This window comes from Haliotis asinina, chromosome 8, assembly GCF_037392515.1.
Source record: "Haliotis asinina isolate JCU_RB_2024 chromosome 8, JCU_Hal_asi_v2, whole genome shotgun sequence".
NCBI lineage: Eukaryota > Metazoa > Mollusca > Gastropoda > Lepetellida > Haliotidae > Haliotis > Haliotis asinina.
Genome location: NC_090287.1, coordinates 19,004,242 through 19,030,403, shown reverse-complemented (window position 1 = coordinate 19,030,403; position 26,162 = coordinate 19,004,242). Strand labels below are relative to the sequence as shown.

Genomic DNA, 26,162 nt, shown 5'->3' with positions numbered 1-26,162 from the left:
GTTTTTATGTCTGTGGGGTTGCAAACAAACTACATTCACTTTTTTCGGATGACTGGATCTGACTGGTGCAAACTCTTGTCAGTTTCAAGTCCTGCTTTGTACTTGGACGAATGACAGATTCCAGCCACCCAGTAGTTTACCATCTCTACTGACATTATTTTGGATTGAATTGAGTGCAGATTCAGAGAACATGTATTTTCAAAACCCAACACCTCTATATACATTCTTCATGGATAACGACTTCTTATAGTGTGTATGATTTTGTTTGACAACAGTATATGAATCCATACTGAAACAACGCATCAAGTACACAAAAAGAAGTTGTTATCCATAAAGAATCTTACTTTCTTGTGACTCGCTATACTTCTAAAATACCCATCAAACAGATCATCTTTCTGTACACACAATGAACCCTCAGCATATCAGCAAATGAAACAGCCAATCAGAAGCCGTCGCTACACTTGAGTGCACATCCACCCGCTATAACTGGGTTCGGTCTCCCAAGGGCTTCGTTTCGCGGGAAGTAAGCCCAAGTACAAAATATTGCACTTTTGAATCGCGATTGTACGCTTAGAATTTTGTTTATTTGTTTTTTTAAAAGCAGCAATGTATATTATATGTCATGAATAAGTGATAAATGTGTTTTAATTATGTTTGATTTTCTGTTTGCGTGTGACCTTTAAAGCAAAACAAACCTGCTTTTAATGGATGGAGTGTTGAGGTTGGATCAAATTGTCATTACTGTGCATTGTAGAGAAGCATGGATGATAGTTCCACATTACCAGTCTTGTTTTGTTTCAGGAGTACATGTGGTACCGTAAGCACACCTACATGCGTTTGGATGGATCGTCAAAGATCTCTGAGAGGCGTGACATGGTAGCAGACTTCCAAAATCGATCTGACATCTTTGTTTTTCTTCTGAGTACAAGAGCTGGAGGGCTGGGAATCAACCTCACTGCAGCTGATACTGTAAGTGTAGCATTGCAGTTTGTTGTGTAGGGATATGGTCTGTCCAGGTGGAGTTATTCCCCTTAGACTGCATTGCTTTATGTTTGATCACTTCTTTGGGATCATATCAATTTAGGCAATGATAGTTCCACATTATTACCTCAAAAAATTTAATCTTGAGATTATTTTCTTAAAATATCCATTTAATGAGGTACACATTTGTTGCAATGCTTGCTTTTATGATCTCAAGTGTGTATATAACATGATTGATTGTGTGTCATTTTATTTCATCATTGTTCATGCTTCCAGCCATTGTTTAGTAGTATACAGTAATTGCAGAGCTTTGTGTAAAGGAACAAAATTTCTCAATCTTTCCTCACCATGTTTGGATAAATTGACTCATATCTGTTTAGAATTGCATCACTTCCTATAATTAATGGAGCATTGTACAAAATGGAATATTTTGGGGGGCAGGGCTTGATTGCAGTATTACAAACTTTATTTTATTTCCTTGCAGTTAGCCTTCAGTCTCTCCTCTAATATCAGGCTGACATCAAATATTCACTCTTTACAGTAACACTGCTCCTGAAGTTGTGTATGTCAATTAGCAGTAAACATTCATCCTAAAGGTGGAACTTGCTTTTGAGTCTCTCTGTAGCAAGATCTTAATCATGACATATGGACTGTTATCAAATAAAAAAAAATTATTTTATTTTATTTTATTTTATTTTATTTTATTTATTTTTTTTTATTTATTTTTTTTTATTATTATTATTTATTATTATTATTTTTTTTATTTTTTTATTTTTTTTTTCAAAAGTTGCCTTTTTATTTTGCTGTACAGTATACATCAAGATGTACAAAGGCTTTTCATTTGAATAATCATTGCTGACTCACTGCTGATGATATTGCAGGTGATATTCTATGACAGTGACTGGAACCCAACTGTAGATCAACAGGCAATGGATCGAGCCCATCGTCTGGGCCAGACCAAGCAAGTCACTGTGTACAGGCTCATCTGTAAAGGGACTATTGAAGAGAGGATTCTACAGAGAGCCAAGGAGAAAAGCGAGGTAACAGAAGCAAAATTACTCTTCTTGAGTGTGGTTTGATATCATAACTCTGCTTATTTCACACCAGTAAATTAACACCCCAGTACTAAATGTTATCTGTAGACATGCCCTTGAGAGCTGTGTCGAGTGCTGATATCAGTCTCTCAGAACATGAGAACAGAACAGTTTAGTTCAAGTGATGCTGATTACAAGTAATGCTGTTGACACTTGTTCAAGTAATGCTGGTGACACTTGTTCAAGTAATGCTAAGGGCACATTCGTGTAAGTAATGTTGATGACAGTTTAGTTCAGGTAATACTGATACTGACAGTTCAGTGTACGGAATGTTCATGACAGTTTAGTTAAAATGATGCTTATGACTGTTTAGTTTAGTTCAGTGTACTTAATGCTGATGACTGTTTAGTTCAAGTAATGTTGATGACAGCTCAAGTTATGCTTCTGAGTATTTAGTTCAAGTAATGCTGGAGACAATTATATTCAAGTACTGCTGAGGACTGTTTAGTTCAAGTAATGCTGGAAACAGTTTTTTTCCAGTAATGCACCAGACAGTTATGTAATGCTGACAACAGTTAAGCTGAAGTAATGATCAGAGTATGTAATTCGGATAGGTTTTTAATGCTGACATTTTGGTTATTTTGGAGACTATTTGATATGAAAAAGAATGGCATCTGTATGATACAGCTATGCATTTTTGTTTGCAGATCCAGAGAATGGTTATCCAGGGTGGCAATTTCCGGCCGGACACACTCAAACCGAAGGAGGTTGTGTCGTTGCTTATTGATGATGATGAGATGGAAAAGAAGTGTAAGTAATACACCTTGGATCCAGTTATTGCATTGGTTTGGGTTCCTTGGAGTAAAGGAAAGGGAGATAAGTGCATGTACTTGGCACTTTTTCATAACTGTATGTTTGATATTCTTTTGCATTTTAATGATACATGACTTAGTGATTGAATTCTAACAATATAGTGACTTCAGAAACCTAATTAATTTCTTTGCAGTGCGATCTCGGCAAGAAGAAAGAAGAGGGAGAGACAGCCAGAACAAGGATGACAGAAAACGAAAACGAGAATATAAGGTCAGTAAGATCAGTGAGTACAATGTAATGAAGATCGCCCTTTTGGTGAAATATTTGGTGATCATTATAAACATTTTACTTATTTCTTATCAGCAGAATGGTAAACCAAACATGGCCTCTCTCTCTTTTTCCTTTTCTTTTTACTCATTTCCTATTTGGGAAGTCATTGGATGAATTAAACAGATATAAAATCAGATTGGACTGACCAGTAAATTCAATTACAAATAATTATTTTTGTTATTTCCTCAGTTTGTGAATTAGGTTGTGGACAAAAAGTGATAGAGGAAAGGGGCATGTCATAATCTTTTGTTTTGAAGACAAATGTATAGTATGTTTAAAATAATGTATAGTTTCAGTAGTAAGTGAAGATTTAAAAAAAATTACTTATTTTTAGTCCAATATATGAAAACCAAACATGGCTTCTATCTTGTTTCCTTCTCTTTTTATTCATTTGAGAGTTTTTTAATTCATTGGATAAGATTATACATTCCCACTTCAAGGGTTAGATTAAAGTTGTTGATGAAAAGTTTGTGTTTTCCAGAAACGAGAAGGAAAACGGTCCAAGTTAGATGATTCAAATCTGACAATCCCTGCTCCCGATACAGAGTCAGTTGCAAGTGTAGATTCGGTGTCAGTTCCAGCTAGTCCACAAAGTGTGGTAAGTGGTGTTTCCGCTAAGAACTGTCGTTATCATCCAGCACTAGATGCTTATCCTTTTCATACCCCAGATGTCATTGACAGTCTAATTATTATGATAAAAATCAGTAAGATAGAAATTTGTCATCCATGACATTCAATGTCAACCTGACCTGCTGCCTTCTAAATGCTTATTGTCTTCAACATTTGAAAGCTTGTTTGCTCAAAAGAATAATTAAACTCGAAAGTAGAGGAAGCATGTGCTTAGGGGAACAGCTGTAGGGTTCAGTGATGAGTTCAAGACTCCAGCAGCCTACGAAGAAGAGATGCTTCATGTTTAACCTGTGGTGGTGATGCAGTTCATTTTCATCACAATAGGAAATGATATTTATGGTCTAGAACTGTGAAGACCCTGATTAAGTCTAGTTCCCAAAGATATTACAGCTTAGATTTGGATCCAAGAAACCTTTGCTGGTTGTAAGAATCGCGGTTGTTGTTGAGCCTGTTGTTGCAGATGTATTTCAATCCTTATTAGATACCTACAAATTCTGGGTTTGTTCCTGAGAAGTTAGTGAATGGATGCATGTAGATTTACACCACCTTTAACAGTATTCCAGCAACACACCAGATATTGGCTTCCCACAATATACCCATGCAGAGTATCAAATCTTGGCTTTTGGTATGATGAACACATTTTCAACCAAAGGCTACATCACCGACCTGTCAAAGGGGAACAGAGAGGAATGTTTCAAACAATGTCCTTTGGACCTGTGATTAAAATTACTTATTCAGGAAAGTTGAATGGGCATCCCCAAAGATAACAGACCTGATCCTTGTCAGTTTGGAAAGGTTTTGAGAAAATGGAAGATCAGCATGCCTGTGAATATAAGGAGATAAACTAGGTCATGTTGTTCTTACTAAGCTGTATTCAGTGATGAGGAATTTATTTACTGTCCTTAGGACCAGAAATGTTTGCTGGTCGAATTATAAATCAAATGGAAAACGTTCTCCATGAGACATCTGTATAAAACTACTTTGAAAATGGGTCCAAGAAATGAAACATCTATCTCCTGTTCTAATGTCATTAAGCTATCTACAGAATGTTAAGAATCTTGCCGATTACACATGAGATACTTTTAAAAAGTCTAAATGTTTCAAAGATGCCAGTAAAAATGTTTAAGTGCAAAAGAAATGCCAGGAGCAACCCGACACTTTAAAATCTGCGATGACAAAAATGTTGTCTCTGCTGTGCTGATAGTGAAGTAACTTATCTAAGCCCTCTGTAGAACTGCCATGATTTATCCATGGAGTCTTACCCTTGGTTGTTGAAAGAGGAAGAAAATGTCGGTGATGTCTAGGATTGTAGATATAGCATGTTTTGTCATAGAGTGAGACAATAGCACACTTTATCTACATTAACTCTCAGCAAGGTCTACTTTGTAGACAATGCCTCTGCACCCTTTGTATTTCCCAAGAAAGCATATAAAGTTAAATTTCACACTCAACAGACATATATGCAGCTCTGAAGAAAGGGATGATGCCTATGTACAGGTTTTGATTAAATCATGTTTAAATTGTTTTAACTAGTTTCACAACTGATTCAGTGTCATAACCTGTTATGTGATAGCATTAGCTCTCTTTTTATGAGCAACTGATCATCTTGCATTCTATTCAAAGATAATCTGCCTCAGAAACATAATACATTTGAAAAAAATGTTGGAAATTAGCTATGCCCTTCTTTAGACAACCACACCCATTTAGTTCTAAAATCTTTGAGACACCTGTCTTAGAAAATTAATCAGATGACAAAAGCAGGCATTTTTATAATGTTTCAAAATAGAGATTACTTGGCATTCCTGCAAACAGATTAAGGATAAGGAAAGAAATGCACTGATTTTTGATAAAATGCTATATTATTTTTAATTGGTAAACTGTTGTTTTGGTATCATCACAATTTTTTATATTTCTGTTTTTCAAACCCTCTTCACATTCGCAACTGGCTAGGTCTTTGAACCTGTAACAAAAATAATTGGCCTTTCATAGTAGTGTAAGAGTCAGTTATGAGATCAAACATTTCTCTCAAGATCTTCCAAATATATGACATTCCCCAGCAAGATGGGTGTACCTTTGTAGTAGCATAGTTGCCTATCAACTCCTCCTTAGATCAATGGAGTGCAACCTAACAATGTAGGTATCAGCGTAGTGTATGACCTGATGAAGATGTCTCCTGTTGACAGCTGTATTCCACAACTTATCACCAGACTCTATGCTTGAGTGTTATTGTTTACTGAGTCTTCTTCTATCTACATACTGGGAATAACTACTCAGGGATCAAGACCTAGATACAAGACCTTCTCACGGGTACTGTTTACAGCTATATTGTGGCAGATGTTTTGCTTGGAAAGTGTGTAACCTTATCTGAGTATAGGGGAAAGAAAACTATATGGATGCCTAACTATTCATTTGTTACAAATTCATTGCCTAAGTGGTATCATATTTTTTTTATCCAGTGGTCATGCAAGTTTGATGCATGAAGATTTTGCAGTGGAAGAAGTCATAACCCTCTAATGTGCATTCCTCTATGTTCTGGGTAGGAGGGGAGATTTGTGGTTAAAGGGTTCACTCGTGATGCCAAAGACCTGGGTTCGATCCCCCGCTTGGGTACAATGTGTGAAGCCCATTTCTGGAGTCACTGCTGTCATATATTGCAAAAAGTGGCATAATACTAAACTCGCTCACTCCTCCATGTTAAATGAAATCTACAGTTGTGTAATTATGCATAGGCGTGTTATAATATGGGGATACATAACCCTACTAGCCAGCATCTAAGTGGCCCCAGCGACAGGAGTGAGCGAGTTTAGTTTTACGTCGCATTTAACACTATTCAAGCAAAATCAGGGACACCAGAAATTGGCTTCGTACATTGTACCCATGTGAGGAATCAAACCCAGGTCTCAGCATGAGTGAACGTTTCAAACCACTAGACTCTCTGTCTACCCCCTTCCCCCAATCTCTGCCAGCCAGGAAAGCTGTATATGTTTCAGATAAGTTCCAACATTAAGGTTCTTACAGACCCAACTAGTCTAATAGGGGTAACAGGAAAGATAAGATGCAAGTCCAGATAGTTGATAGGTTATGGCTTGAGTGTATTCCAACAACCTATACATATTGTATCCCCACTTCTTTGGCGATATCCATAACTTATATTATGCTCCTCCTCCTGTAGATGTCAGTGGGAAGTGAAGCTCTGTTTGCTGCCACACATGAAGACAGCAGCAATGATGGAGGATTGGTCATAGTTGACGATGCACACACATCATACCCACCAGGTAATCCTTCTTGTAAGACAAACAGTATTAGTTGTTCAAAATGTCCGTGCAATGACTGGTAGTGATGTCATCTCATAGCCACCACACCAACGGTTTGGAAATACTACTGGAACTACCAGAGATGGGTTATCTCCTGTTTGTACTAGGATCAGATGGTAGTAGGTTTGAATCCCAGATTCATAAAACAAATATGTGCCCTCCATTAGTTAGTATTGCACCTTTTCTGATAAGTTTTACCATCTTTGACCTGCAGCACTTTTGACAAAGGGAAGGTCATTATTTTGACTTATATTTCAAAGAGATTGATATTATTGCATGTAACTTCTTTTTCCTTCCTCAAAATTAGCCAATATGTATTTATTAAAACAGCTGCTTTTTGTATCTTAGATAGGAATGAACTTAAATATACATTGCTGTAAAGGTTAAGTGACCTTCCCATATGTTACTACTAAATATGCCTTTGTGAGCCTTGATCCATGTTATTTCAACAAATTACACTATTAAGTTATGTCTTTCTAAACACTTTAATAATTCGCACATTTCCTTTCAAGTCTGTATTGACACTAAATGCTTCCTTTGTCCTTCCTGCCCCACATGAGATTTCCTGAATCAGGACAAGATGTGCATGGAATTAACGACTTAGCTCAAAGTCTGTGATGCTAAATTTGTCACCTGGTGCTGATTCCAGTTGCCTCAACACCGACTCCACCAAGTAAGAGGGGGCGTGGCAGGGGCCGGCCCCGGGGATCTGGTGTCGGTCGGCGACCCAGGGGGAGAGGCACAAAGAAAGCACTGAGTGCAGCCGAAATTGCAGGGGCTCAAGCAGGGATGACTGCAGCCTATGCTGCTTTGGGCTACAATGTTTCAAACATTGGTAAGTGGAACAGGTTTCACTAAGAAAGTTGACCCAAGTCTTAAATGGTATTTTATGGATTCCTGGATAAGATTTTCACTATTTGTTTTGCTGCCCAAGGTTTCTGTTGTTAATGAATTAGGTCTGATTTGTTTGTAAATGCCTATGTTGGTATTCTGTGAATAGAATATGTGCCCTCCAACCTGTGTTGGTTGTAAGATGAAACATTTGGATCAAACCTGGATTGAGTTGTCAGGCCTTGTACCATGGCAGTGAGGATTGCTCCTCAAAGCGTAAATCACTGGATTGTATAGATTCAGATTTGGTAACTTACAGCTGCTGTCATTCTATTGGAATATAGCTGTGGGCTAGATTATACAACAAACCTGTTCACTTTGTAGAATAGGCCTTCAGCAACCCATGCTTGCCATAGGAGCCGACTAGCTTGTCATAAGAGCCGGGTGGTCAGACTCGCAGACTTGGTTGACACATGTCATCGGTTCCCAGTTGCTCAGATCTATGCTCATGTTGTTGATCACTGTATTGTCTGGTCCAGACTCGATTATTTACAGACTGCCACCATATAGCTGGAATACTGCTGAGTGAGGCGTAAAAATAAATTCATTCACTCACTCCCTCTGTACAAATATGCTAAGTAACATGTTGTAAAAAGGACTTGTTTGAGCATTCTACAACACTCAAAAACGTAATGATAAATGTAAAGTGTCATTAGTACAAATTCCTAGACCTGAATAACAAATAAAATGTTATTTCAAACTGAGATATTTCAAAACAAGTTAAAAGGAAAAGAATGATAGATTTGGAGTCTGTTCAAGTCCATGTGTGTCATTACCTACCATACTTTAGTATAATATGCAGACTGATGCAACTTGTTGAGCACCATAGTTAAGGATGGAAGGGGTTAATTTAGACAAGGAGATAAATGTGAGTCTTATATTGATAGAAGCAGGAATGCCAACAGTCCCCCGCAGTCATGTAAGTACACACAAAAACAAGCAAGAATCTTTCAGTCCGGTATTATATTGTGGAATCTTTCACACATGATTTTGTACCAGATAACACCAGCAGTACTGACATGCGTATTCCATCACCATAAAGTCCAGCCAAGTGTAGACATGGCCTCTCCTGTGTATGCCAATAAACAGGAACACAGAACACCATTGCCTGATCTACAGCTGTTGCTATAACACACTGTTCATAAACACTACACAGTAAACCACAGATACACACAGAAGGGGACTAAACTGAGGACACATATGTCAACCCTTGCATTATTTGCCTGTCTTGAAGGTTCTGGAGGTTTGCTAAACAAGCCTGTGTCACCAACCCATGTGATACATTGATCTTTGTTATTTTCATTGAACCCCTAGGAGAATGATATAATCACTTACAGGAGGCTGTTTGTTGGAGTTCTTTCATCATCACAGCAAGTGATATTTTCACTTTATTAAAGTTAATGTTTTTCAGGAAATGTCAGTGTATTGTATGGCATTGTGACAAAATGGGTGTTAAAAAAAAAAAAATTACTGCACTGTCAGATTCTGTCCCTATCAAATTTGTTTTGTTTTCTGTCTGATATTCAGGAATGGAATTTATTATTTTAATGGAACCAATTGAAACAACTGTCCAAAGTATTAAATGTGTTTGTCATTGTGATATTTTCAGGGTCAACTGGTTCTCCTCGAGCAGCTGGGTCTTTGCCAACATCAGGGAGAAGCACACCCACAGTGTGACAGCCACATCATAAAACAGATGCTTTGTGTAAACAGTCATTTTTAATAGGTTTACTCCATGACATAGCTGTGGGGTACCTTTGGTTGTTTTAGTGAAGAAATGAACAGGGATACTTCCTCATGAAGACACACAAGTCTGACTGAATTGATGAAGAAAGATACAAATTAGTTCATGTATAGACCAGTCTGTGCGTTATTTCCAACTCGATCTGAAGAAAGTAGACTTTATTTTTCATTTGGTTTCACAGATGTACTGTGTTTCTATGTGAGGCCATTGCAGTGCGCAGTTCACTGACTTAAAATAAAGCCAAGGAAACGACTTAAAAGTGGCAGTAGTTGCTATGGACAGCTATCAGGACTGCTACCTTTGAATGAGGAAGAGATGATCTCACAGGATCTGTGGTCATAGACACTGGAACATTTTAACTGGACATACTGAACCTAATCAATGCCCATAGTTCATGTAAAACTATTGCAGCTGAAACACTCGAGCCATGGGCGAATGATACTAAGCAACTTTGGTGATGTCCAGTGTAATCATGTACATTCACCAGAACCAATCTTCCATAGTAATTGACAGCTGCTTTTGGCTAAGTCTGGTAATGAGCATTGTTGACATTTAAAATCATTACAGCTAATCTCTCACAGCAATTGACAAATGCTGTTCGTCCAGTCTGGTAGTGACCAGTGGTTGATGATAGAAAGGACATCAGTACTGGCACCTGTATAATATGCACCAATATATATGTCATGTCCACAGATGTTTCAATTCTGCTGTACTGTTATCTTGAAACTAAATGCATTTACATTCAGTCTGGTCCATCCTAATATGGCCATCATCTGAGTGAATATCCATCAGGAGTAGTTGTATTGAAGCAAGCAACTTTATTGATGACAACTTCTTGTTTGTAGCTTAGAGCAACGTTCTGGTGTAGATTCTTACGTCATCAAGCTAAAATTCATTTAGAAGTGAAAGAAGTTTTCATCCATAGAGCTGAATTGCTCAATTCTTGCCTGAGCAACTTCCAGAATAACGATGACATTTTTTATGGATATAGATCTTTTATTCTATGAAAAGCAACATTTCAATATGGATTCTGATGTTGTTTTCAAGCAAGTGATAAATGAGAAGCAAATACAGAGATTATACACATGAGTTGTGATTGCAATAGATAGGGGATGAATTGTTTGTACCGTAGACTGAAATACAAGGCTTGTATTGGAGATTGAGTAAGTTGATAACAATCAAAAGTGACATACATTGAATGAATTACTGCCTTTCACTGAAGTGACGTATATCCATGAACATTGCCATTATTCTTCATCAACTCAACTTCTAAAATGCCCATCAAAGAAGGAACTTCTACAATGGCCATCAAACAATTAGGATTAATTGTTTTGGTTAGTGTTGACAACACATTGAAATAAAAGTATTTGAACACCTATCATGACCACTCTCAGATTCTGAAACTTATCTATCAAGACTATAACTGCTTGTAAGCTCAGGAGAACAGCATTGTTTCTTGCAATGAAATATTGTTTCTTTCTTAGCAACACAGGAACTTTCCATGTTCATTCCTATGCAGATGTGAATGGGTTGGCATCAAATATCTGCAATGTATTTAGTAAAGGACTTGTATGTCAATGTGAGAAAGTATGGTCTTTGGTTCTACGAGTTGAAGATGTTTGTTATGGTCAGTGTTGGTTCTACATTGTAGAACTCTGCAATCATGTCAAGCAAACAGCTGCCTTTCTCATCTTTACCGGTTCATAAAAATATGCAAATTTGTGTGTCCTAAACTATGAACGGTATAGTTTCATGCAAGCTTTTTCATCTGATTGTACATAGGTAGGTTACAGTCGTATTGTAGATAGAAGCTGTTTTCATGTTCAGCAAATCAGTGAAATAAACATTGTGTGCAAGAACAAAGGAACTTTGGTACCAAGAGAATCTCTTTTGTCCAAGGTAAGAAGTGAAGGTTGTCCAATATGTGTGTAAATGTTTGTAAAGTATATTTGAAACTTAAGAATTAATATCAGCTGAAATTGAACAGAATAGAGGCAATGTCAAAACAAGCATACTGACACAAATCTGTACTGAATCAAGCAGAAGATGTCAGTCCAGATCACCTTGGAAGTCTTGTACCATGCTGAGTGTAGCCATCTCCTGAATATAGTTGTCGTACCAGAAGTATGATGTGTAGTGTGGTGGAGGATTAGTTTTCAGTTCTTGTGTACATTTCTTGACTGGGAGATGAACGTGCACTCGTGATTCAGTCAGTGGTTAGTGAATATGTTTTAGTTATGCACCACTTTTGGCACTATCAAGGCAGGATACCAGAAATGGTCTTCACACATTGTACCCATGTGGGAAGTCAAACCGGAATCATCAGTGGGAAGGGCAAACACTTTAGCCACTCAGCTACCCCATGGTCAGGAACCTAGTGGATCATACCTTGATGTCTTTAAATTCCTAAAAATAAGAAAAGCTGGCCAATGTCTGGAGAGAATGTCATGGCCTTGCTCTTTCATGTTTAAGTGTTGTGAGGAGGTTTTGTACGACAGTTGTTTTCAGTCAGATGTGCTGCACGTGTATGATTGTGTGATTTTTTTTGAGAGCAATTTGTGTGGTCAGTCATATGTTGTTTTTCCCAGGAGAAATGATGTGCAAGATTATATCACATATGATCTACAAACCCTTTTTATGAATATACCAGTCATATGAGAATGGTTTTCATCAATCTGATTATCCTTTACAGAACTTGGTAAATGTGGAAACATCTTTTTCATTATGATTTTGAAATTAATACCCTGCAAAGATAAATGGAATATGTTTTGACACATGAACCTAAAATGTCAGTGGTCAAAACTGAAAATTATGTGAATATGATCTGGATATGTGGACCATAGATGTGGCTTAACAAGGAGTATTCATTCTGTCACATATGGAGAACATCAAACATAACCGATGAACAGTGTTAAATAAAACATGCTTTGGGAAGTATGGTTTTTGTGCCAGATTTTCTTCATGTGTAGAGAGTTTAAGCTTTCCTCTGAGATAGGCATAGATGTCAACACTAGCCTGTTTGCAATTACTCTTTTTTTTCAATACAATATGTCCTAGTGGAGCTAATATTTGGCCATCTTGCAGTATAGGGACATTTTGATTCGTGTCACTCAAGTCTCAGACTTGAAAATGGCAGTAGGCCATTGAGTATTGGTTCTCTTTGTAGACCAGTTGTATTTCATGAAATGGAAGAGATGCTATCCATATGTTATGTTTATCTTAATATGAAATTTCCAGTTGATGTTACATGTTAATTTATGCCCTGTAGTAGAACTTGCATATAAGAGGTCATTCCAGAATTTTTCTTACCGTACATGAATTGTCTTGGATGGAGTTATAGCAAAGCTATGTGTGACGGCGAATGAATTGTATCAGACTCTAAGATAATATTGTGGAATACAAGATACTGTTATTATCCCGACAACTACCTTTACACCTCCTATTTTCAATATTGATGTATTCAGCAACATGAAATGATGCGTGTTCATGTGATGATTCAGTTATTTTAAAAGAGACAAATGTTATTTATGATTATATTGCTTGTTCCTCTGTTATGTAAATTCAAAGATAGGAACTTGCATGTGTTTGTTACAGTTTTGGTTACACTACAAAACTTGGTACAGTATCAAGTGGATAGTTGGTCACAGTGTTACCCAATCATGAAATGTTGGCACGGAGTTGACACAAGGCTGTGTGATTCTGTGTTCTGCCTGGCTGAGAGTTGTCTTCTGATCTTGTGGATAAGCATACCCTGACATACCATACAGAAAGCTGTGACAGCAGTAATCTGTTCTCATCCAGGGGCATGATGTTGCTGAGCTGTGTGACAAGTGGTAAGATAGGTTTCACAACTGATCCTTTAGTTGTTTGTATGTTGGGGATTGCTATTATGAAATGTGTGGTGTATTTGGAGGCTTGTGGTGTCCTCAAATTCTTCAAAGTAGTACAAAATGAACTGAAAACGGCAACTCTTCATTACAAAACAGCAATCAAGCCATACATATCTAAATGTAAAAGGATCTTGATTTTTGTATATCTGAAACTTAACATCTTGTTGATAATGGTGAATATATGTTTGCATGTTTTTTTTTTGTTTTTTGGGTTTTTTTAAAGATACTGATTTCAGTGTACAATGTTGCTATGACAACTGGACTTGAAACTAAAACTTTTCATCATTTTCACTAATATATATATATATATACTTGTGGGTCACAGTGATAGGTAGGAGTTGTTGATTAGTATTATTTTATGTCCAAATATAATTTGGCTTCTTTTTTTTTCTTTCATACGATATTCGGTGTCAGAAACAGGTGTAAATGATTAACCATTTGGACTTGATGTTCATTTTTTGTCATTTGTAAGACAGTCGTACAGCCATCAAGATAACTCTCCATGCCATAACAATGAGATGTTATCTTCAGTCATATCTCTTCATGATTTGTAGATATGATTAAACTATTTTTACACTTGCATCAGTGTTTGTTGTTAAGGCTTTATATTGTAGAGTGGTGCCAGTCAAATTGCCTCAAGGGGTACAAGATTAATTAACAAAAACTCTAGATTGTTTTGATTATACCATACTTGATAACAAAAACAAATATGCATCCTAACAGGAGCATCAGTAACATGCCCTATAGTTGCTATTACTGTGTTTTGTATACATTAATATTACTTTTGCTCTTATCAGTTTACAAATGGAACACGTATCAGAAATATGACTGCATAATATGACATAAGAATATATTGACAAAAAATGTGGATTTGGAGCATATATTTAGTCATTTTAAAGAAATTAGGGCGTTTTGACCAGTTTTGCAAGGGTGATTTGACTTGCACTCCTGTAGAGGATGAAATACACTTCATCTGGATCAGTATATTTTCCTGGTTGGAACTGGTGTGAAGCACCGGATCATTACACTTTAACAAATAATGTTTGCTTTAGGCTTAAAGCAATCATCTCTCTCTCTCTCTCTCTCTCTCTCTCTCTCTCTCTCTCTCTCTCTCTCTCTCTCTCTCTCTCTCTCTCTCTCTCTCTCTCTCTCTCTCTCTCTCTCTCTCTCTCTCTCTCTCTCTCTCTCTCTCTCTCTCTCTCGATCAAAAGGTGGAGTGGGTTCAAATCCCATATGTGCTAGAATCTATACTTCTAAGAAACTGTTAGTCCAAAACATAACTTGTAACAAAAGGGGTTGCTATAACATTACGTGCTTAACATCTTCAATTAACTCTGAACTAAGAGTAGATTCAAAATCAACGGTGCCAAACCAGCCACCCTTTCTGACTGCTTTCAAAGTAATACAAACGACACCGGAAGTGTTCTATGTCCAAAGATGCGCTTTTAGAGAGCGTGTTCCATTGCATGCCGGAGATCGTAGTCATTTCGTCAGTGACAGAATTCTTCACACCCGATCTGCTCGCTGTTGTTTTCAAGAACTTCTTGTCATTGGTGTTTAAGACGAGAACCGTGCTGACATATTTAAAGCAAAACAAAAACGACGCTGAGAAGTTTGAGTTGCATCATGCGTATTTTACAGTTACAGTGTCACCAATGCATAACTGCTTCAAGCTGCAAAAACCTAAATTGCGTCCTTTTAGACATCAGACTCACTTCAGATCTCAGTTATAATAAAGTCTGACAATTGCGACACCTATTTCTGGGGCATTATATGTGAAATATCGTCATCAGAATTATTCATAATAGCGCTTAACTATAAACGCTGCAATGGCACGAGCCACGAGAGCGGATGGCCGGTGGTCCGATCACATCCTTGCATCATACAGAAGATGGTAACTCCTGTCTGGGAGTGGGCAAGGACGGCCATGCTTAGAGTCACTATTTCTCAGTTAGCAGCATAAGTCGATGTATGCATTCAGACTAAGAGTGAGTGAGTATAGTTTTACGCCGCACTCAGCAATATTCCAGCTATATGGCGGCGGTCTGTAAATAATCGAGTCTGGACCAGACAATCCAGTGATCAACAACATGAGCATCGATCTGCACAACTGGGAACCGATTACATGTATTAAGCCTGACCACCCGATCCCGTTAGTCGCCTCTTACGACAAGCATAGTCGCCTTTTATGACAAGCATGGGTTGCTGAAGGTCCATTCTACACCCAGGACCTTCACGGGTCGCAGACTATGAAGAGTTTGTTTTTTTGTTTTGTTTTGTTTGTGTTTTGTTTTTGTTTTTGTTTTTTTTGTCTTTTCACAATAGCAACTGGGGGGTTCGATTCTCCACACAGACACAACATGTGTAGCCCATTTCAGGTTTCTGGTGCCGTGATATTGCTGGAATGTTGCTAAAAGCGGCATCAAATAAACTCATTCACACATAGAGACAATAGAAACTGACGTCCACTTGCATGTATTTATAACGAGTGCCACCGTTGGGGCAGATTACGCGTACAAACTCACGAACATCTGGTACCACCACGATTTCATATTCATAATTCGGGATGGTGGGGTAGCCTAGTGGTTAAAGCGTTCGCTCGTCGCGCCGAAGACCCGGGTTCAATTCCCCACTTAGGAACAACGTGTGAAGCCCATTTTCTGGTGTCCCCCGCCGTGGTATTGCTGGAATATTGCTAAAAAGCGACGTACAACTAAACTCACTCATTCATATTCTCAAATTCATAAATATGTCTGCGATTCCATTGAAATCATGCAGTGGAGTTTCCAAGATTTCTCCTGCTTATGACAAACTGGGTTTTCGTTTCGCTTTCATTGAAAGAAGTTGATTGTGAGAAAAGCGATTTGCTACAGCCTATATGCATGTTAAGATTCCATGTTGAATGGCGGTTTGCGATGTGAGGCAGTTAAAAGCATCACTACTTTAAGACGAGCTTCCATTCCAACGTTTTTGCAACTGCAGGCAATTTGCAGATAATTAGAAGTGTCATTCATTGAGAGAGTGTGACAGCAATTTCTCAACCGTAAGACAGATGACGACACGATTTATGAAACATGCGTTGTTTTGGCCGGTCGAAGGACGGAAAAACATTTTCTTTGCATGTCGCATTAGAAGCGGCAGGAACCACGTAGCGTCCACACACAGCAACTACGCTGGAGCCTTCATTTTATCGCGAAAGAAGCTAAAATTAAACTAGAGTGAATGAGTATGGTGTTACGCCGATTTTAGCAATATGCCAGCAATATCACGTCGGGCGACACCAGAATTGGGATTCCAGATAGGGAATCGAACTCAGGACTTCGGCGTAACGAGCAGACGCTTTAACCACTAGCCTGCCCGACCGCCCCGATTAAACAAGAACGTCTTCAACGCAAACCACACTTTCTAAAGTAGGGCTAACTACTGTCATAACGAAGTTGGAGGGATTGCTAATCAAAGTTCGTTATATTAGTAGTCCACTATACGCATTACGACTATGATAAAAAAAAACCCGATTAGATGAGAGTGCAAAAATGCAGTTGGTTTTATCCGTCAGTTCGTTATAAGCATACTTCACTGTCTATCGTCACTTTAGAAGCACCAGTTAAAGCACCCATAGTCGGTTTCACTGTCTCTGAACCACATTATTTTGCCAACTGCCAAGCCTTCTCTGCAGTGCTAAAGCCTTAAATGAAGCAAGTCCAGGGTTCCTCAGGTTCAGGTCTCTGGAGCTGCGCTTCAATTAAAAAGGGGTTGGTTTGTTACTATCAAGATTGTGTATATTCAGAGACTAAGCCTTAGTCATTTGTGAAGCCCATTTTCTGGTGTCCCCCGCCGTGATCTCGCTGGAATATTGCTAAAAGCGGCGTAAAACTAAACTCACTCACTCAATCACTCACTCACCTTAGTCATAAGCAACCATTGTTCGGCTTAGAGAGCTTTCACTGACGGTTGACATTCTTTTCCAACAGATGTTAAAGCCATCAACCATTTTCTTCAAGGTCTCTGCTGTACCTCAAATTGCAGTAAACCCAGTTTGTTCCAGTGTATGGCTTCCAGTTATTTGAGAAAAGAAAACGTCGAATCAATTTTCGCTTCTTTTTGACGGGCACGTGTCCAACATCTCCTCGATAGTATTCATAACCACAGAATCTGCTTTTGGAGAAATGGGCTTGATATCACCCTGTTTTATGGTTTTGGAATGGTTATAACAGAAATGTCTCTTCGAACCTACGTCTCAGAACAGGCCTCAACCCTTTAATTGTCTTTGTCTGCCAATCTATCGATATCCATTGAACAAATGCTTACCCTGCAGTTTAACAGGCGAAGCTGTGGACCTTTCCAAATCTTACACCGCACAGAATATTCTCCACATAGATGTCCTAAATCTGCTCATTGTATCACATGCAAACACCTGAACACAAATAATCTTATGATAAGATGCATGGGTAAACATACATTAATCAAATCTAGTATCGCCATTTTCATTGCTGTAAGTACCGTTATGTTTATATGTCTGATATATAGCCGATGTATCTTGTACCCAACTGTCACTTTTATGTGTCTAACGTCAGCATCATGAGGTTTTATATAAACAAATGGCATTCTCTACGCGATGCTCGATTATTTCGTATTATCAATGTTTACTGATGCCCATAAACAGTTGCCACTTCAAACGTGTTATTTACAACATACAGTATTACGTGTCAGTGTTATGACTTTTCCTGTATTAGGACTGGTCGGGGGAAGGGAGTCATGCTTGAAATTATCTAAATTTTATCATGGAATTAAACTATCTCACTTCTAGCACAGTTCAACTGTACTAAGTGCAATCACCCGTTCTCTCTAATGCCCGAGGACAGCCATAATCTTATGATTATTATGTAGCAATATTGTTAACGGTTTATTTGATTAACCGTGGAATCCAAACAGATCATGGCGGAACATGCTTGCAACATCACCCTCCTGGCATATTTAGCCAGCAGGGCACGTGTAGAGGTGACTGACGCCCTGCTGTCCGATGTCAACCAGATATTTGCTGTTTTCACCGCCAGGGTTTAGACCTCAAAGCCTGAAACAAGGCCGTGATGGGTTCCTGCAGTTCTTCGCTGCCCGGCAACGCTACTTAGTCGCGCGAGAGTCTCGCGCGCACACGAGCCAGACGCGCGATGTTGAAACGTTCTTAGGTCGTAATTTACAGTGTTAATGAGAAGGGCGCTAGGTGACATTTTAGTCGTGTGCCATATGGGCCTGCTCGAGGCCCGACCGTGGGAACGTCTCCAGGATCGGAGAAAATGCCACAAGAGTAGTCAGGAAAAGAAGGCAAAAAACAGGCACGGGAGCAGATTCATATGAGGTTACGTTGGAATTAAACGCGAATGTTTTGGATACGTTTGAAGCAGTTTGACATCTGGTGATGCTAGAGTGACCAGATGTGTTGGGTCTACGCAGACGCCAGGCCTTAAAGAAGGATTACCTTAGGTTTCGAAAAGGCTTTCAAACTGTTTTAGGCTTACGGAATTAGTGTACTGAAACCATTATCTACTTTGATAGCATCACATTTCGTGCCGATATGTGTAAACGAACATACATGTCGTACAAACAGATACGATCCTGGTGGTGTTTCTTTATCGTCTTCAAAGAAAGCTTTGAAACTGAAATCCTGTTTTCTCTTTTATAATTCATAAACGCTGGGATCCATAGGTTAAATAGCTATCAGCGTCTTTGAACTATGTACATATGCTAGTTTTAAGTTTCAGCGGATTTTGTATTCAAATTAGAACTACATTCACATATATTTTGTAAAAGATATCTGAGATTGCTTTATAAGCTTAGGTTTGTGTAAGAATCTTCTCGTTGGAAACTCCTGTCATTTGAGCTTTAAATTTGACTTAATTCATTCTAAATTGCAGAAGTGAGCCTTCAACGGGCTTGTCGACCCAAAGGCTCCACACTGCTTTAAACCTAATAAACTACACACTCGTGTTATTTGTTTGTAGCACAGGATTCTGGAATCTCGTAACACTGCGAGGCGGGGAGCCCATCGCCGACGGACCGGCACGATCAACACAAGAGCACTTCACGCATGCGTGACAGAAGGCTTCACGAAATTCTGCACTGAAATCTGCACAACTGCAAAATTTGTTTACAAGAACGCGCCCGGCGTGCGCCACCGGTGAATAACACGAGCCTGGACCAACCTTGTCACGATCAAGTCATAAGGGAAAAAGCATGTCAATATAAGCTATGCATGCCCGTGAAATCTAATCACTACTTTTCATCTTTGAGGAAGGACAAGTCATTTCGACCACAATCCCGAGACGGAGTAATGTCATGAAAATATTGCTGTACTGTTTAATAATTAGTGCATAAGCAATAAAACGTCTTACTTTTGTAGGCTTATCGGGGGATTCCCACATTAATAATAAGAGATCATATTACCAGTTTGGGCTAAGCACCAAATGAACACAAGAGTGGCTATCTTACATCGAGGATACATTTCAGTGAGCGAACAATAAATGCTACGTCAGGCCCTGATAAATCTTTGTTCACATAATTTAGTCGTAAAGTCTACCATATTTGTTTGAAGGATTTTTTGTTCGTTTTTAACGCTCTTGGGAAAAAATCTTGACATTTTTACAGCTGATCAGATAAGGAAAAAAGATCGACCGACCGACATTTTCTTATGTTTAAGTTGAACATCTGTGTATAGACACCATATGCTCATATATATCAATGTCTGAGATTTAAAAAGTGATTAGAAAATAAAACCAAGAGCTCCACTGTTACCTGGCTAAACCAGATGCATGTGATCCGAGGAAATAGGTGTACAAACATTGCTTGTTCCAGGTAAGCAACTATCACAACTTAATTCGAGTCAACCAATTCTTGTGTGTGATTGTTCACTTACCGTTAAGCCCCAAGCACGGTAATATCAAGTATCATCTTTAAACAATATATTTGTCTAATTAAAGTAATATCGATACAAATTACAAGAATTTTATTTAGTTCTGGCACCATAGAGTTAAAAGGGCATGTCAGAAACTTACGGTCGAGGGTTCGATTTCCGATTCGGTCCCTTTGTATCTACGCTTGTCAGTACCATCAGGCTAGACAATGTGGTGAAGTACTGAGACCTGCATCACTTCGGGTTTTCCTCCCACAGACAGCAGACACGTTGTGTCATAGCTAGAATATTCCCCGATTCGGCGTTAAACCAAGATAGATTCACAGCCCCATCGTAGTTTGGCAAAGTTGCGAAGGTCTGAGACTGCATCACTTCGGGGTTCCCTCCCACAGATAGCAGGCTGTGATATAACTGGAATATTGCCCAAAGCGGCGTAAATCAAGATGAATTCACAGGGAGAGAGATGGAGATCTAGGACACGTCACAAAGTTACCATCCTCCCTAGTTTATAGTCACCAGACATTGTGTCTTACTTCTGCAACAAACACTGGATTATAGGGAAGACAATACTGCAGTTAAAATAACAAATGTCAGGAGAAAGTTTCTCGAGGTTACCCCTCAGCTTACTATAGAACAGTAATTTAACATGTCCCAAAATTGCAGAATCGGTCATCAATAGACATTTTCTTCCATTGCAATCCTTCGTGAGTTACTCGTCGCGCCGTAGACCAAGGTTGGATTCCCCACACAGGTACAATGTGTGAAGCCCATTCCCCGTGAAGTGTTCCTCCCCGTGATATTTCTGCAATATTGCTAAAAGCGACGTAAAACCAAACTCACTCATCCACTCACTTCTTGACGTATGCTATCATTCTGTCGCATGCATATTTTTGTAAACTGAAATTGAGATGTAAATATTCATATAAAAAGTAGCGAAGAACTGGATAGAAATCTAGACTTTAGGATGTATTTCCTCGTCTTTCTCAGGACTTTAAGTGTGTTTTTGTTTTGGATCTGATTCCCTTCGTGTAGCGTTACACGGTCATTAGTCTACATAGTGTCTTGTACGTCTCTCAGTTCGCCATGTTCGCTGACCATGCCTTCTGTGCGGACATCCGTGGAAGCTCATTGCCAGGAAATCCCCTCGATACCAGCGTTTGTTTAGACACGTATATCTGTTGTGTTAGCTATATCGTGCTCAACTATCGTGTATAATTAGTGGTGCTACCAAGTGTACCCGCAGACCGAACACAAGCCCCAGCTCACAGGATAATAGGCTAAAAAGAATTAACAGTATCGTTTTTGTGTTGATAGCTGATGGAGAAACCACCAGCAGGACCTTCACGTTATGGTGATCTGTATGAAACTGATGCTGTATAGATAGATATGTCGCACAGTAAGTATATTCACCTAATTAAAGTTATAAGTGTGTTTGTGACATTCGTAAATACTCGTCTCTTTCCGTGACCTACAAGAAGACCATCCGGCTTGCCGGAATGACACGAGTAGTTTCGAATGTGTTGTGAGTGAAGTTAATGGCGCTTCGAGTAGTATTCCTGCAATATTAGGATAAACCATTGTTTGTTGGTTTGTTAACGCCGCACTCTGCCATGTTTCAGCTATATGGTGGCGGTCTGTGAATAATCAAGTGTGGACCAGACATTCCAGTGATCAACACCATGAAAGGACACGAGAAACGTGGCTTAGAGGTGGTACAAAAGTCGAGAATCAAACCATGGACTCCGGTAATAAGCGAAAGCCTTTACCACTGGGCTACCCCACGCACAAATGTAGCTACACTATCACAACCAGAAGGTTGAAAACAGATGTGTATATACAAAAACTGATTAAAATAACCAGAAGCTATTCTTTGTCTAACATTGCCCTTCCTGAACAGTGACCTCGAGTCCATTCGTAGATCTGTATATTATCCGTGGTTTAGCACATAATGCATATTTATTCATGGCTTTAAAAAAACTACAAACACGTAAAGCGGCTAATACAACATGTGAGCTACAGTACCGATCACGTGACGATGCAAGCTGCCATATGTTTCCAAGGTGACCATCGGTAGATGCAGCCGTTCTCGAACCTCCTGTGTCCAGTACACCATGAAACCATAGATGAGTTGTCTAAAGCATCGTGATACCCAAGATTGGGAGTTTGTGGGAGCCAGTTCTCAATAGGAACGATAAGCTATAACTGTTAAGGGAGAATCAACACTATGTCATCAACGAGATCAAGCGTGAGTCAGTGACCATGGAGTCACGCGATAGCAGGATCGCATTAGCTTGTTTATCATCACTGTCTTCCGTAGCTGGACACGGTTGTGGAACATACATTACACTAAATTTCAAATAATCGGACATAAAATGGTTTCAGTTCATGTTTTTATTGCTGAAACACGCATTTACAGATCACGCATCGTCACGTTCAAGTCTCGCGCAGTATTTGCAGTATTGCTGACGTGACCGACACCCCTCAGCAGCTCCTCTTCGACTTACTTACTACAAACCGCTTGCATAGACTACAATGCCTATGTATTGCATTGTGGGTATTGCAGTTAGTTCAGCCATATATCTAGATTAAGTACTTAGTATCACATAAAATGAATAGCACCTATGTCGCAAGGAATACATAAAACATACAGAACTCCCCTCGCCCTCACTTCTTGTACACTGCATTTATTCACGCTGCACATTAAACACAACCGGGTTAAAATGGGCCTCCGAAAATCTATGCCTGTCGCGGACGTCTATACTAAACATAACTGTCATATACGGCGACTAAACACGACTGTCATAGACGGTGACTTAACATGACTGTCATAGACGGTGACTAAACATGACTGTGGTAGAAAGCCATTAACCTGACTGGGTGATTGATAGTCGTGATGATCGTATATCGATAGCGTAAGATGCTGCTCATAATATTAACCACTGGTTTGTCTGATCCAGATTATGTTATTCACCAGGAACCGTAGCTGGAGTACGGATACAAGGAGACAGATACGTGTCAGATACAAGACCGCACCAATCATACACAACTCGTATGACATAACACTACTGTGAAATATAAAGATTCAACATTACTTTGTATTGATGAGGCTAAATAAAAAAGTGAAATGTTTCTCAGGCATCAGCGCGTCATTTTTATTTGTGCGCGAAACATTTTTCATCGCCATTTTAAACACGATTTTTTACTTGGTCGTGTCTCCTTTGTCCACTATAAGAATGAGTGTCTGTAAGAACGAATTTGACTTAATCTACATTGCATTAACACATGCTAAAACACGTAACCCTGAACCACAATATTTTCCCTCCCCCTGTCCTTTCTACAATGCTAAAGTCCTAACTGTTGAAGTAGTTTCCCCAGGCTCTGAATTTCCCATCTCACCGTACCCTCTTTTACATTAACACAAGCTAAACTCCCCAAGCTGTTTTTGAGAGAAAAAATGCTTCTTTTAGGGCTTTAGCATTGCAGGGAGGGACTAAGCAGTAGAGACATGGTGTGGTTCAGTAACGGCAAGACTATATAGTACGGGGTTTGCCTTGTAGAGAAATTCTTTAAATGTGTGATGTCCTACTGCGTCTTCCACCATGAAAATATCACAAAATGAAAGAACCACCCCCTGTAACGTGTTGGTCATCTGGATTTGTGTACCATTGACAACTCATAGGCCCTGAACCACAATATTTTCCCTCCCCCTGCCCTTTCTGCAATGCTACAAGTCCAAACTGTAGAAGTAGTTTCCCCAGGTTCTGACTTTCCCATCTCACAGTACCCTCTTCTAAATTGGAAAATAAGTATTTGTTTCTATTAAAATTATGTATAATATTCAGAGACTACGCTACTCTAATCTTTGACCTACGGTGGTATAGTGTGTAAGGGGGCGATGGCTAAGCAGATGGTACAGCGTCCGCACGTCACGATGAAGACCCGGGTTCGATTTCCCACAAGTGTGAAGCGCATTTCTGGTGTCCCGTGTCGTAATATTGTTGCACTATTGCTTCAAGCGGCGTTAAACCATACTCACTCTCTCACTCACTTTCGTTAAGTATCACCGAAGACATGTCAAGGCGACATTATCCACGATCAGCATGTCTGGTGTGGAGCAGAGCTGCGGTTGTTCTGTCAGTAGATACTCACAAAAGAACACTGCCTTCTCTTGTGTGGATCAGTTTCCGATAGGACAACAAACATGAAGGTTAGATCTCCCCGACACACAGTGTACAGTCTATCAGCCTCAGATCGCATATAACATGCTTGTTGATCTTGCCCACGAACACCAGTGTACAAAATATGTCCTCTGATCTCATACACAGGAACACGTGTCTCACGCGCGTGCCCACTGCCCGGCAAGCACGTCGAGGATATACAATGCTGGGTCCAGGAAGTGGAGATGGGACGAGATAGATAGGACTCTCCTTGAATTAAAACAATGAAATATGTCCAGGAGCAGAAGAAAATATCGGAAATGACGCTGTTATATATTGAAGTTTATTATTTAAACGTAAACAGCGGAAAAGAGTAAACATGTCGTGCGGCATATTAAACAACGGAAGTTGGACCGGCTGTTTATAAAATTGGAAATGATACATAATGCGGATTAAATGGTTTTAGGAAGATGCAATTATACATATAAACGTGATAATATCGGTGAAAGATATAAAAAGTTGACCACGTGCACAAGGAATTCCAGAAACCATTTATTACACATTGCGTTGATGTATAAAAAGCGTGTTGGGTGGTGGAAAGCGTGTGCACGTCCTACTGGGTCGATTCCCATAAAAGCCCATTTATTGCGTTGTTCACAGCAATTGCAGGGATGTTGCTGGTAGCAGTTCAGCAATTGCAGGGATGTTGCTGGTAGCACTTCAGCAATTGCAGGGATGTTGCTGGTAGCAGTTAATAACCCCTACTCACCAATATAAATTGATACAATTTAAGTAATGGTTCATCCAATGTTCTTGTTCAATGACAAACGGCGCTCCAGAGATATTTTCTTGTGACCACTACAAGTATTTGTTCATGGAGCCATTAGCGGATACTCATTCATATATGCCATGTTCACTACAACGCTGTTGTACTCAGTCCAAAAACTGGAGGGTCTCTGTTCCGCGTCACGTTTAGGTGGAGTTGTTGGTAAAAGAGGAAACGACTCATGGTTATAAGTGACGACGGGAGCCGTTTTGGACGTCGTTGCTGCTGTCGTGGGTAAAGATGTAGCTGCAAGTGCTGCTGTAGATGGGGAATGTATGTCGTTCACCACGTGTGAATGCGGCGTGAGCATGTTCTCAAGAGATGAAGCAAGTTGTCGCATTGACTGCGTTGCCATGTTTCAGCACGATGTGGCTGATGTCGTTCGTGGTGTTTATGGTGTCTGGAAGGATACCCGCTGACAAGGACACGCCTGTTTGGCAAAGAATACCAGATCAGTAGCAAATCAATCATGCATGAATAAAGGTCACCATTCTGCCGTTGTAGAGGGAAACCTTAGCGCCATGATACTCGTAAGTCAATGTTAAGGTTAGTCTGTCGTACAGACCCTGAAGTGTATATATCCAAGAAAGCCCATGCAAGTCTAGAAAATGTGGCAAGTCTAGATTTCTATAGCTTCTGAAAATG

At 39.3% G+C, this 26,162-nt stretch overlaps 1 protein-coding gene across 2 annotated transcripts in view; it reads left to right on the top strand.

The window, feature by feature from the left end:
• LOC137293899 (chromatin-remodeling ATPase INO80-like) overlaps positions 1-14,207 on the top strand; it is a 66,754-nt gene extending 52,547 nt beyond the window's left edge. For both annotated transcript variants that reach the window (XM_067824701.1, XM_067824702.1), the window contains exons 30-37: positions 802-969; positions 1,863-2,021; positions 2,723-2,825; positions 3,022-3,098; positions 3,640-3,756; positions 6,961-7,063; positions 7,752-7,937; positions 9,603-14,207. In XM_067824701.1, the coding sequence (XP_067680802.1) occupies positions 802-969; positions 1,863-2,021; positions 2,723-2,825; positions 3,022-3,098; positions 3,640-3,756; positions 6,961-7,063; positions 7,752-7,937; positions 9,603-9,670 (981 nt within the window). In that variant the 3' untranslated portion in view covers positions 9,671-14,207. The remainder of the gene's footprint in view (positions 1-801; positions 970-1,862; positions 2,022-2,722; positions 2,826-3,021; positions 3,099-3,639; positions 3,757-6,960; positions 7,064-7,751; positions 7,938-9,602) is intronic.
• Positions 14,208-26,162: the final 11,955 nt, after the last annotated feature.